Source organism: Eriocheir sinensis, chromosome 63, assembly GCF_024679095.1.
Source record: "Eriocheir sinensis breed Jianghai 21 chromosome 63, ASM2467909v1, whole genome shotgun sequence".
In the NCBI taxonomy this organism is placed as follows: domain Eukaryota; kingdom Metazoa; phylum Arthropoda; class Malacostraca; order Decapoda; family Varunidae; genus Eriocheir; species Eriocheir sinensis.
In genome coordinates, this window is record NC_066571.1 from 1,890,442 (window position 1) to 1,904,893 (window position 14,452).

At 39.1% G+C, this 14,452-nt stretch overlaps 1 protein-coding gene across 2 annotated transcripts in view; it reads right to left on the minus strand.

The window, feature by feature from the left end:
• Positions 1-7,835, minus strand: part of LOC126986827 (transmembrane protein 104-like) — a 53,570-nt gene extending 45,735 nt beyond the window's left edge. Inside the window, exon 1 of one of the 2 annotated variants that reach the window (XM_050843213.1) lies at positions 7,118-7,835. In XM_050843213.1, the coding sequence (XP_050699170.1) occupies positions 7,118-7,165 (48 nt within the window). In that variant the 5' untranslated portion in view covers positions 7,166-7,835. The remainder of the gene's footprint in view (positions 1-7,117) is intronic. The other variant, XM_050843214.1, reaches the window with a different exon arrangement.
• Positions 7,836-14,452: the final 6,617 nt, after the last annotated feature.

The following is a 14,452-nucleotide window of genomic DNA, read 5'->3' on the forward strand; positions in this document are numbered from 1 at the left end:
GCAAAGATGAGGGAAATTCTAGATGAAAGAAAAGGCTGTGACCATCATCATCATCAGCCACTTCTCCCAACATTTTTCACCTTCTTCTGTCTGATATTAGTGCATTCCATTGTTTTTTTTTTTTGTTTTTTTTTACATCTATGCCTATAGCGCCTGTAGGCTTGCTTGAGGGGCCTGGATGGTATTCGGCCCCAGCCCGTCATGGCGGAGGCAAGTGTTTATAGTGGCGCTATCTGCTCTAATTTCATCTTTCCACCTTTTTTTTCCCCCTATTGCGCTGGTAGGCATTCTTGGTGGGGCCTGATGGTCGGCCCAGCCCATTAAGGCACCATCTAACTCTTTGTATGCCACAACTTCTACAATTTTTGGCTTGCCACTCTGTTACTTTGGTTGTCCATCTGTTATCAGTTCTATGTATGATATGACCTGCCAAAGTCCATTTCTTATTCTTAACCTGGTAGCAGCAACAGGCCAAATTTGTGGCTTTACCGTGTAGCAGCGACGGGCCAAATTTGAGCCATAATATAAACCCCCCCAAATAGATGATACATAAACTGATCACAAATGCTTTGATATATATTATGAAATGGTTTGTGTGCGCGATGATTTTTTCTCATTTTTCTCACTTAGAGGGACATGATCCCCGCTGCTACCAGGTTAATTATCATTGAAATATCATCAACTTTTAGCTGTTCCCTAACCCATAATGCTCTTTTCCTGTCTCCCCATGTTATACTCTACATTTTATCTCTCTAATTCTCCTTGTGCACTTCTTAGTTTACTCTCTAAGTGAAGTGCCAAGTTTTGAACTTTATGTCTGAGAATACTGTCATCTACAAAAGTGAGCATCTTCAATAGACATGACATAATATAACAAAGAACATTGTTCCCATTGTTCCATTGCACTCTCTGATTCCTGCTATTCCTCTGAACCTGTGGAGGATTGTTCACCTACAAGTGTCTGTTGAAAAATGCTTGTGACAGAGGCAACACACATAGGTAACATGGAGGTGAACATTCAGCCTCCTACTTGTGACATTTTTCACACTTGTTTAAGGAAACAGAGCCACTTCCTCTTCTATGCCACTATAGCTACCTCTGGAGAGTGTGTCCAAGCTACTCTTTCACCAGCCATCTTGAGGAGGGTGAAGGGACACCTCTGAAGGCTTTAACTTTGGTCCCATTCTGACTCATCTCAGCCAGGATTCAAACCCAAGCCAAAGTGAGCCAGCAGGTTTACTCAAAGCTCCATTATCCTTTATACCCCTGTGAGATCATCCTATCACTTATGTATACAAGGACAGCACTTGCTTATGTGTATATTTGATGATATAATTTTCCATTCTAGATTGTCAATCAAGTTGTGGATAAATTAACAACCTTATCAATATTCCATGACGTCTGTTGTAGCTTACCCCTCAATTAACAATGTTAACTAATGGTGCTTAGCTCTAGAATACCTTTCCAGTAAAGACAAGAACTGACAGCACGAAAAAATAATCATAAAAAAACATAAATAATTCCATAAATAAAGCCCAATGTACAAATGTTTGCCTATATATATATATATATATATATATATATATATATATATATATATATATATATATATATATATATATATATATATATATATATATATATATATATATATATATATATATATATATATATATATATATATATATATATATACTGGTATATAAGGAAAAAGGAAGAACATGTGAAGCAGTTGTACAGGAAAAGTATCAAGTCCACTTGTCCTGTACTTATCCTGTAGCAAGTCAGGCACCAGTGAATCATCATTGCCATCTCTTACAAAAAAAATATTCAAATGCATAAAAAAAAGTAAGGTCTTTTTGTTGATAAAAATAAATGAAGTTAATGAGCTTAATTCTTTTTTTATAATGCAAAGTAACATGATTGTCTAATTTCTTATTAATATGATCCAAATTTGAAAACCTACACCAGGTATTTGATATATGCGAGTTTGAAATATGTAAATTCGCTCATATGCGACTAACCTAAATGTGCCAAGTATTCGTTTTATGCGAGAAAAATTCGCTATTATGTGAGTAGCGGCGCTGATGCGACTGGCCGACTCGCACTAGAGTGCGGCAGGTGCAAATGTTTTCCCGCACTTTCCTTGCCTATAATTAACCTTATCCTCCCTCTGATCCTAAATCCTCAGCTAGCTAATTATCAGCTTAAATCGTAGACTTTGGGTGTCTCTCTGGAAGCAATCAGCAGCTCTGGGCTGTCACACTCGGAGAAGCTCTACCCTGAAAGGGATAAATATAACTTCGAGTATATATAATATCCAGGTCCTGATTTCCCTTCAGTAAGATTCAAAATATATACGAATATACAATACGTGATATAGTAGAAAAACCATGCACATTTTAACTTAACGTTCGAGATTCCAGAATTTTACATGTCTATTCGTGTTTGATACTTGTATTCCGCGTCGGTATGCGGACAGCCGCTTTTTTGCTGCCAGACGTAAGACTCATTCCCCTCTCCCTCTACTGAGACAAAAATGCATTTCCTTCACAGATACGAAAAATTTCATACAGACCAAAGTTGTAGAGAAGGCAATTCTAAACAAAAATTGCTTATGGCTTTTTCTGCTGCGATGAATCCTTACGGAGGTATAGGTTCGAAAACGGGTCGTGGAACATAACCCCATATAATTAATGGGATGATAGGTTCGATATATGCGAATTCACATCATGCAAGCTTTTTGCAGAACGTAACCCTCGCATATAACCATAGCTGGGCAGATAACAGAAAACCTTATTCTCGATAACCGATAACTGATAATGGAAAACCTTATCAGTGATAACCGATATTCATTAACTGGAGACACAAATATAGGCGATAACCGATAACTGATACCCGATATAAATCCACAATTCCAATACTAGCTAGCGATAAGTTCGATAGGCGAAAACGATTATATATTGATATTTCAAATAAAGAAACATAGATGAATTCAAATTTTATTTATCTGTAGTTTAGAAAACTTACAAAACCTGAAAACCACACGTTGCCACATACATATGGACGGTAATACTAGAAACGCCTGAACCTTGTTGTGTTATTTGGCGTCCCCGCAGTCAAAAGCTGGCCCTTTTGTTTACAAACACTGGTCTCTCGTGAAATGCGCATGCTCAGACCAGCAAGCGTAGACCTGTACAGTCTCACAAAGCTTTTTAACCGTAATTAAGAGTTGCTGGAAGGCTGAATCAGACATACAGTACCACTACCACCATCCTCTCTGTTTCCAGAACGACACTCTGTACGAGTCGTATTTATATGTACAGAGTGTCGTTCAAGAAACAGCGAGGATGGTGGTACTGTATGTCTGATTCAGCCTTCCAGCAACTCTTAATGTGTTAAAAAGCTTTGTGATACTGTACAGGGCTACGCTTACTGGTCTGAACATGCACTGTTCACAAGAGACCAGTGTTTGTAAACAAAAGCGCCTGCTTTTAACGATGGGTCACCAAATAACACAACACCGGGTGCCTTCAATACTATGGCATGCTCACAAACGAATATGGAGTTTTAAATTTGAGGCAGTGAATAATCATTTTGAGGGCAAAGTTAAACGATTTTTCTCTTTGATATATTGATTTTTGTGTCTAACATAAAGAAATAACCTGGTGTTTTAATGTTGATGATCCAAGTATGAAATCTCTTCACCGAAGATATTTCATACCCGGAAGTTTTTTCATACAACATGGGCGCCCGGGCCATGCATGCGCAGTAGGGATGAGACAACGTTTTTTTTTCTGAGAGGCGGAAAAAAGTAGCGATTATCGCTAGTTTGGTCACAAGAGTAACAAAGATACCGATATATATTTAAATAAGTAGCAGATCGCCAATGACCCGATTTTGTTATCGGAGATAAAGTATCGCAATAACTTATCGCGATAACGCCCAGCTATGCATATAACAAATACCATGTGTATAAATAGAAAAGTTGGCAGCTTATGATTTTAATGGTTACTTATGATTTTTATGTGAAAAACCCATCTTGGGTAATGTATATTAAACTATGGTTTCATTTAACATTGGCCAAGTTTAATACAAGAAAATGGCCTCATAAGACTGAAACAAATAATCAGTGGAAACAAGGAGTAATGCAAAAAAAATCATTTAAATAAAAAAAATATTTCAATAAAAAAATATGATTTAAATAAAATAGATTTTTTTTTTTTTATTTATTTATTTTTTTTTTTTTTAGAAATATCATTATTTTTTCCAACCCTGCTAGATACGTTTTATACTTACGTACTTCTACACACACCACACAAAGACCATACACCTCTGGAGGCAACTGCTATTCACCTTCATTTTGTACTAATTGATCACTTTAATTCTGTTATAAACTAAGGCAATGTAAAAAGGAAATGATTCCTAAAAAAAAAAAAAAATACATGTACTTTAGTAAAAATGGTTGACCAGCTCAGAGTCAACAATATAATCTTGGCATCAGCCATGTTTCCCCCATCAGGAGTATGGACTGGACGATGCTGCTCTCAATCATTGATATCTTGACAAACATTTAAAGCTTTTCATTGAAATCCACCTTTTGTGTGGAATGACTGAGTCCTGAGGTATAGCTATTCATCGGAACCATTAGGGTGAAAGTTACACTGCATATCCTAAATTTAGCAGAGATCAGCTGTTCCCTGCCTTCTTAAGGATTTAAACTAGACTGGAGTCATGTCTAAAAGGACACACAAGATCTATTTTTAGGAATTTAAATGCTGCTTCTCTCATAATTTCATAATGTCAGCCAATCGGAACCCTTTGATCATAGAGTAAGCTATGTAGCTTACTGAAATGTGATGCCAACCAACAAACTATCATATTAAGTTGGTTAGCTTTCCAATAAACACAAAAATCCATGTCACAGATTTGACATGCATGACATACTACAATAAGTACTGAAATTGTGCTTTGCCAAAGTAAGAGCAAGTGGATCCAAAAAACCTTACATGATTAGCTTCCACAAAGTAAGATTAGCTGCAGAGCTTTATGAATACAAAAGTAAAGGTGTCGGAATGCATTTTGAATTGATTAATGTATAGTACAATGCATCTCTGTGGTGCAGTGGTTAGAGTGCCTAACTACAAATCTGCAGGCCTGTGTTGGAACCACAGCCTGGGCAGTTGGCACACAACCCACCCAACTGGCTCTTTAAGTTAAAACCAAGTCAAGCGTAAGACGAGTTGTAATAAGAAAGCATACCTCTATTCACTATCCTTCATGACAACTTCCACAAGATTCTAAAATTTGGCAATGCAATGTTATAGTAAACAATAAAAAGTCCCCCACCAAGGAAGGCAGGCCACTACTTAATGCCCCATGTCACACCGCATTGTCTTACAAAACCCCACCTTAACCTAATGGATGGTAACCTATCAGTAACTTACTGCCAGTAAGGACAGTTTCTATTGCAGCTAAAGTAAGAAGCTGCAACTGCTAAAACTGTAATCTGTTGCCACTACCTGACAGAAATACTACGTAATTAATTTTTTGATGGGAGTAGTAATCAAAGAGATGATTAGCACATGAAATCAAACCCCCAAAAATAGTGCCAATCACTGGAGTGAGTTAAGTGTCATTCTGGATAAACACACCTACAACTCAAGTAGACAGTAATGCAAATTTGAATGAACAATTACAAAAACAAACTGGACTAGTTAGTATTCAGGACCCTTTAAGTGAACTCATAAATATACCTGCTTGGATGGAATATATATTTATTGAGGATTATCTCGCACACCTGAGCAGTCTATTCAGATACTTGCTTTTCACCATTTAGTTAAAATAGTATATGTTGCTTTCGGTAAAGATTCGTATTAGGTCCGTGCCAGTATCTCATAATCTACTTTATGAAACATCAGTATCTCTTCATATATCTTTTCTACAACCCTTCAACAGTCATGGAAACGCTTTGAAAATCCAATTCAAGGACTTTTTTTTTACTCTTGAAAATAGGGGATAATGTTTACGAAAGCGCGTTGCCTCCTCTGCTGGCCACGGCGACGCTGCAGCCACCGCAGCCGCAAAATAGCTCGCAGAGGGCTTAGGGTCGGGGAGTATATTTAAACTACTCCAACCGAACTTTACGGGGCTGCGCCGACCCCACCTTCTAACCAGGGGGGGCACACCCCCCCCTGGACCCCCCCTCATGTATATGTGACTTATTTCAGCGAGGAGGTATTTCTCGCAACACCCGCTGCAGCGTCGCCGTGGCCAGCAGAGGAGGCGATGCGCTTTCGTAAACATTATCCCATATTTTCAAGAGTAAAAAAAAAAGTCATTGAATTGGATTTTCAAAGCGTTTCCATGACTGTTGAAGGTTTGTAGAAAAGATATATGAAGAGATACTGATGTTTCATAAGGTAGGTAATGAGATACTGGCACGGACCTAAAACGAATCTTAACCGTTGCTTTTTGTTGTAGAAATACTAACACCAGAAAACAGCTACGAAAGCACTACAGGAAATCATTCGCAAAAACTGCTGCACAGACCTACTGCTAGAATGAATAAGAAACACCATGATATAGATCGGATATAGAGCGGGGCCTAAAACCTCATAAACGGTAGCGGTAGATCATTCTGCTGTCTCGGCCCCTGGAACAGCTGTTGTGACCCAGGGATCTATTTATCAACTGAAGGAAATGCACCCTAACTTAACTCATAGTAACCTAGTGCCAGTAGTTAGCTACAGCCAAATTCACTCTAGCATTTACATAGCTGTTATCCAGGAATAACGGCCATTTCGATAAGGAAAATTATCAAATTTTACCCATAAAGTATATAGTCAGTGTCCAATATAAAATCCTCAGGTCTGCCTAATAATAGCCAGGTGTCACAATTAATGGAACATTTGGCTGAGAAACCAATTATACATTTTCATCCAATTATCCTGCATTATTTCATTACTTCATTGATATCCATAATATTTACATTCAACATGATATATTTTACAATTCTTAGGTAGGAAAGAGAAGAGCCTAGCAGGTAGGCCTAAAAATTAACTCAGGGGATTAAGCAAGGGGGATGACCTATGAACAAAAAGTAACTTCATCTTACCGCGGGGGAATACTGCTCCCCTGGGTGCAGCCCCACCGCGTTGGGCATCTTGGTGGGTGGGTGAGCCTGGAAATGTCAGACACCAGCCATTGGGAGGGCGGTGAAGAGAGGACGCGGAGGAGGCGTGGAGGTGGAACAGCTGTCAGAGTACAACAAGGTCGACCTTCAGGGCTTTGGCGCTGTTCAAATGGCACCTCATCGATGGTAAACGATAAGATTGGTTATCGCCTACTACTTATCTCATTTTGACTGCTTGCTGGTGGCCGTCGAAGGTCCATGGGCCACTAGTTTTTCATTAATGGTCATTTGCATCTGTACTGCCATTTCCGACTCGTTCCCGCTTGTCAAACGTCAAACACACATTTCTGGCATATCACTCTCCTGTCACCACCGTGTTGCTGACTTGCTCTTTCGTGCTCTAGTATCTGTCCCCTGTGCCCTGGCTACCCCGGGTGCTCGCTGGTGCAGCTGGGTAACAAGGAAACGAGGCTGGCACATTAGCTCCACGTCGCCAGGTAGGGGAGGCAGGCGATCAGCTGTTGTGGTGGAGCGTAAACACGGGGCGGAGGGCGGCGTGCGCACCACCACCCAGGAGGAGGATGGGGAAGGCGGTGTAGTGGTAGTAGAGTATGATTTTCTTAACTGGATGACCTTTCCCTATGAGCCATGCTATAATGAAACCAAATTGTCGAGTCCGTTTTGGCGTTGGCTCCCGCGGGTCCACTTCTCCCCTCTGCTCTGCCACACAGTCCCAACCAGGGTTGGAGTAATTACAATTCAAAATCTTAATTACAATTACAATTACAATTACATTATTAAAACTTTGAATTGCAATTATAATTACAATTACTCATGTGAAGTTCAATTACAATTACAATTACAATTACTACAAGAGACAGTCAATTATAATTACAATTATAATTACTCAGCTTCCAACAGTAAGCTTTGGTTGAAAAGGAAAACACTAGCATCTAACCACCAAACAGGGAAAAGTGGACGCGTCTGATTCTCGTATAATACGTAGGTTGTCCAGTAAGGGTTGCCATACTTCAACATATACAGTATTTACATATTTGCCACCATAGCAGTAAAAACAAGGATTATCAGAATTTTAGTATGACTTACTTTTTTCGCAATTACAATTAAATTACAATTATTTTATAATGTAATTAATTATAATTACAATTACTTCATTAAGTTCTACATCCAATTACATACTTTAATGTAATTAATTACATTTCAATTAAATTATAATTACACTTACTCCAACCCTGGTCCCAACACCTAATTTTCCCTCTCATATGTTACCTGTAGCATAGCTGGGCGTTATCGCGATAAGTTATCGCGATACTTTATCGCTGATAACAAAATTGGGTTATCGGCCATCCGCTACTTATTTTAATATATATCGGTATCTTCGTTCCTTTTGTAACCAAACTAGCGATAATCGCTACTTTTTTCCGCCTCTCAGAAAAAAAAAAAACGTTGTCTCCTCCCTACTGCGCATGCGTGGCTATATTTTTATGTTAGACTCAAAAATCGATATATCAAAGAGAAAAATCATTTAACTTTGCCCCAAAAATGATTATTCACTGCCTCAAATTTGATATTCCATTTTCGTTTGCGAGCATGCCATGGTATTGACGGCACCCGGTGTAGTGTTATTTGGTGTCCCATCGTCAAAAGCTGGCGCTTTTGCTTACAAACACTGGTCTCTCGTGAACTGCGCATGTTGAGACCAGTAAGCGTAGCCCTGTACAGTCTCACAAAGCTTTTTAACACATTAAGAGCTGCTGGAAGGCTGAATCAGACATACAGTACCACCATCCTCGCTGTTTTTAGAACGACACTTTGTACATATAAATACAACTCGTACAGAGTGTCGTTCTAGAAACAGCGAGAATAGTGGTAGTGGTACTGTATGTCTGATTCAGCCTTCCGGCAACTCTTAATTACGGTTAAAAAGCTTTGTGAGACTGCACAGGTCTACGCTTGCTGGTCTGAGCATGCGCAATTCACGAGAGACCAGTGTTTGTAAACAAAAGCGCCAGCTTTTGACGGTGGGGACGCCAAATAACACGACACTGGTTCAGGCGTTTATAATATTACCGTCCATATGTACGTGTCAACGTGTGGTTTTAAGGTTTTGTAAGTTTTCTTAAATACAAATGATGAAAATTTGAGTTCATCTATGTTTTTTATTTGAAATATCAATATAGTATCGTTTTCGCCTATCGGACTTATCGCTAGCTAGTATCGGAATTGTGGATTTATATCGGGTATCGGTTATCGGTTATCGGTTATCGCCTATATTTGTGTTTCCAGTTAACGAATATCGGTTATCACCGATAAGGTTTTCCATTATCAGTTATCGGTTATCGGGAATAATGTTTTTTGTTATCGTGTCCAGCTATGACCAATAGCTTACATATGAGAGGAAGAGATAGGTGTTGGGACTGTGTGGCAGAGCAGAGGGGAGGAAAGGACCCGCGGGAGCGTACGCCAGACCGGCCTCGACATATTTGGAACCGTCAGGTCTCACCAACCAATGCGCCAGCCCATCCAAACTCATCAAACAACATAACATTATCTAATAAGACATAAGCTGGAAAGTGCATTGATGGATATTTTTTTTTAGCACTTGTCCCCTACCATTGTATCTTTTTAGTTTCCTGGTGCTACTTCCACATGTAACCTTAGTTGTATAATCACACTCTGTACTACCTGGGGGTTGGGACGGCATGCTCCTCCCTTCTCCTTTGTTGTTTACTTGCAACAATAAACTATCAATCAATCAACCGACAGGCAAAGAACCGAAAGATCTCACCAACCAATGCGCTAGCCTATCCAAACTCATCAAACAACATAACATAATCTAATAAGACATAGGCTGGAAAGTGCACTGATTAATAGTTTATTGTTGTAAAGGTGTAGGCTACACAACAAATTAAGGAGAAGGGAGGAACATGCCATCCCGATCCCCAGGCAGTATATAGTGTGATTTGCAGTGGAGTAAATGATAAGACTCGTAATATATGACAAAAAGAACACAGGAAAACAAAGGAAGAAAGTGCATGAAACTAATGTTATAGTAGGATATCAGTGTATTATTATTATTATTATTATTATTATTATTATTATTATTATTATTATTTAGTATCACCACGAATTAGGCATACAATTGTCAATGGAAAAAAACCACGACAGATAGATCACGCCACCTTAAAGGAATGTCATCCGTCAGTGTTTACCGTCTCAGTTTGTATACAAAGCATTTCATCAAGCTTGAAAGTCACCTTGACATACGTGACCAATTGTAACAATTATTTTCCAACCTGTAACTCGTCGACTCCTACACGAGAGTCCGACTGACACACAACGGCAGTCGCTCTCGCTCCGACGCTCCTTGTACATATAGGCTAAGAATATATTCGCCTTAAGGAAGCTGAAGTCTTAATCAACGCCCTTTAAACGCCCCCCGGTACACCGTTACAATAAAGTTAATAAAAAGTAACTTCCTAGATTGGTAAATTGTTGACTGATAGAGGTGAAACATAAGTAGTAGAAGAGAAAGATGAAAAAAAAATAGAAGGAAGAGGAGGAGGCCGAGGAAAAGGGGATGGAAGACGCTGTAGTAGGTAGTTTAATATAGTAGAAGAAAAAAAAATAGAAGAGGAGAAGGAGGCAGAGAAAGAGGAAGTGGAGGATGATGTAGTACGTAGTAGAAGTAGAAGAAAAAATAAAAGGGAGAGGAGGAGGAGGCAGACGAAGAGGAGGAGATGGTAGATGATGTAGTATAGTCCGTTAACTCCGTTTCATTCCATCTGTCCACTCGCGACCGTAGATGTGGCACATGCGCATTGTTGGTTCGTGATTGCGTGAAGATCAACTTTATATTTTCAGTGATATATTTGAATGTTTGTGTATAAAAAATAAAAAAAACTCAAGCCCTTTTATATAAACCGTAAACATGCCGATTTGCTTCGATAATCTACCATACAAGCACACGAAAGAACAATTTAACTTGTAGCCTATAGTCTGATCATACTTGAACGATATTTATAGCCTTTCAGATACCCATATTTCATCTCATTCAGGTACATCCGACTCTGCAAGTGTCTATACATAAGGAATTTTTATGTGTTGCATGTAAATAACAGGGGTAGCCTAATATTCGAAATAGCCTAGCTAGCATCGCATTCAAAAGTTATTACTTACTATTTTATGTTATTTCGATTAAAAATCGTTATTTGCATGCAGCAAATTAAGATACCCTTTATATGCACTTGCAGAGCCAGATGTTTTTAATATACCTCCAATGAGCTATCAATCAATGAATTTGAAAAAAAACAAAGATCGTTCGAGCATGATGTGACAATGTTTGTCTTTTCGTGTGCTTGTGTGTTAGATTACCGATGCAAACGACCGAGTTGTTTTTCATATACATAAACATTCAAATATATTACTGAAAAATAAGCTTGAATGTCTATTACAACAGATTGATTGATCGATAGTTCATTGTTGCAAGTAAAACAACAAAGGAGAGGGGAGGAGCATGCCATCCCAACCCCCAGGCAGTACAGAGTGTGATTATACAACTAAGGATACATGTGGAAGTAGCACCAGGAAACTAAAAAGATACAATGGTAGGGGGCAAGTGCTAAAAAAAAATAAAGGCCTTGATATAGTCAAGGGAGCAGACATAAGGGACTGGACATATGAATTACAATCTAGGGGCAAATACAGGATACTCACTAAGCACAGCTGAAAGAACATTATTGTTAATGAACCAGCCCACCAGCTCAGGCAGGCCCCAGTGGCCCTGTGGGCGGTAGGCACTAATAGCAGAACATTGCAGGACATAGTGTTTGCAACAGTTGATTTTCACGTACTCACGAACTAGAAATGCGCAGTGCCACATCCATCAAAATTGCCGCTTTGTTGGTGGACAGATGAAATGAAACAGACTTAAAGTATAATAGAAGAAGAAGAAGAAAAAAATAAAAAGATCTTAGTACTTGAGAGAGAGACAGAGAGCGAGAGAGAGGGGGGGGGGGGGGGAACACATGAATGAGTGTTACAGATGCATTGGACGTGCTTTATATCCTCAATAACTTTCACTGCAATCAAGGAATGCTAAACCTTGCCTTCTTCACAGCCACAGCCACCCAACAACAACACGGAGAGAGAGAGAGAGAGAGAGAGAGAGAGAGAGAGAGAGAGAGAGAGAGAGAGAGAAAAAAAAAATATGGTGGAGTGAATTTATTTGTTAACACAAGTTTTATGCCATTATTTTTTGTTCGGAACGTGTCATCGATCAAAAAACAATTTGGATTTATTTGTACACATTCGTAAAGCCAACGAGTATTTTGAAACTTTGGATCACGAACAGTTTTCCTCGGAGGCGACGTTTCTCAAGAGAGAACAGCTGAAGGGATGAGAGCCTTTCGTCGTAAGCTTTGTTGCGCAAGGAAGATAATATCTTTGTTTCCCTACGTTGCACACCTTCTTATATAGCAGAGAGAGAGAGAGAGAGAGAGAGAGAGAGAGAGAGAGAGAGAGAGAGAGTTGAACAATAAAATACTGAAACTCCATGACATGTGGAATTTCACTTCCCAGGGCTGAGAATCTCCCATCTCCACAACTACTACTACAGCAGTGGTTTCCAACTGGGGGTGTAACGGGCTTGTCGGGGGGCGTTTAAAGGGTGTTGATTAAGACTTCAGCTTCCTTAAGGCGAATTATATTCGTAGCCTTTATGTACAAGAAGCGACGGAGCGAGAGCGACTGTCGTTGTGTGTCAGTCGGACTCTCGTGAAGGAGTGGCGAGTTACAGGTTGGAAAATAATTGTTACAATTGGTCACGTATGTCAAGGTGACCTCCACGCACCATCGGAGTGCGAAGTATACAAAACTGAGACGGTAAACACTGACGGACGACATTCCTATAAGGTGGCGTGATCTATCTGTCGTGGGTTTTTTCCATTGACAATTGTATGCCTAATTCGTGGTGATATTATATAATAATAATACATTGATATCCTACTATAACAGGGGTTCATGGAAGAATTTCAAGGGGTCCATAGAGATTCTAATTATTTATAAATCTATTGTACAAACCTAACAATACCATAGCCGATCCAGGATTCAGGACGTTTCCTAAGTTAAAGAAGGTAATGTTATACTTGTATTTCGTAAAGAATCCTTATAACCAAAAACTAACTAAAATTATGAGTATTCTTTTTCTTGAACACAACATTCAATAAACAACAGAACAATAATATGAAAAATGTATAGCTACCGTTGCCAGATTGTCGTACTCAGAGCATAGTATTTAACGGTTTTTGACGCCTAACTATTGCCAAGAAACATCAGGATTTTACTCTTTTAACGATAACTATAAATTAGTTTCGTTTTTGGAGCCCAAAAGACAGTTTTGGGGCAGGAAGTCGGGAAATATAATCGGCTGAGTACGACAATCTGGCAATAATCTGTGGCCGAGGCAGCAGCAGCCTGCCATATTGCGGGTGTCAGATACCTAAAATAGCATACTTTTACTGCGCAAAGCAGGTGATGTCACTTATTGTGACTTCGTGAGCTTTCATATTTATCTATTTATGTATATTTCATGGTGGCAAAACTTAAATTACTAGTTTCATTTTTACTAGTGACAAGAATTTGTGACTGTTTATCACAATAGAATTTCACTCTAATAAGTGAATCAGACTCCACAGAAATGTTACCAGTGTGTGTATGAATGAATACAAAGATAAGCACATACTTTGCTTTAACTCTAGGATGCCTCGTGGATCATTAATAAATAAAAACAAAATATCCTGCAAAGCTACTCTTTAGCCATTACCTTTAATGGCGCCCAAAAAACAGTCCCTCCGCCAAGTTTGTACCCCACATTTGGTAATGTTAGGTGCGCGCCTATTAGGAGTCATGCGGCTCGGAATAAGATTCATAGTACACAATCCTTAAAACAGAATGCATAAGTGCTAGAATTGTTCTACATTAGTTAACGTTAACAGAGGTGTCAAACTCACGACCCACGTGACAAATTTGACCCTTGGGATGGTCAGGAGTGGCCTGGGAGCTTAACCTATATTTCATTGTAGGGGTCCACAGGTGTAAACGTGACTGGAATAAGGGAAACGGGGCAAAAATGGGTGGAAACCACTGTACAACAGTCTCTCTCTGAATGATTACTTTCCTTATCACTCGCTGCTCTATTGAATTACAGTCATTGGTAATTGCTCATTTAAATCGATACCCTTTTGTTATGCCAATGTTCAAGTGCTGGTGTATCAAAGTGTTCTCACACACCCTTGT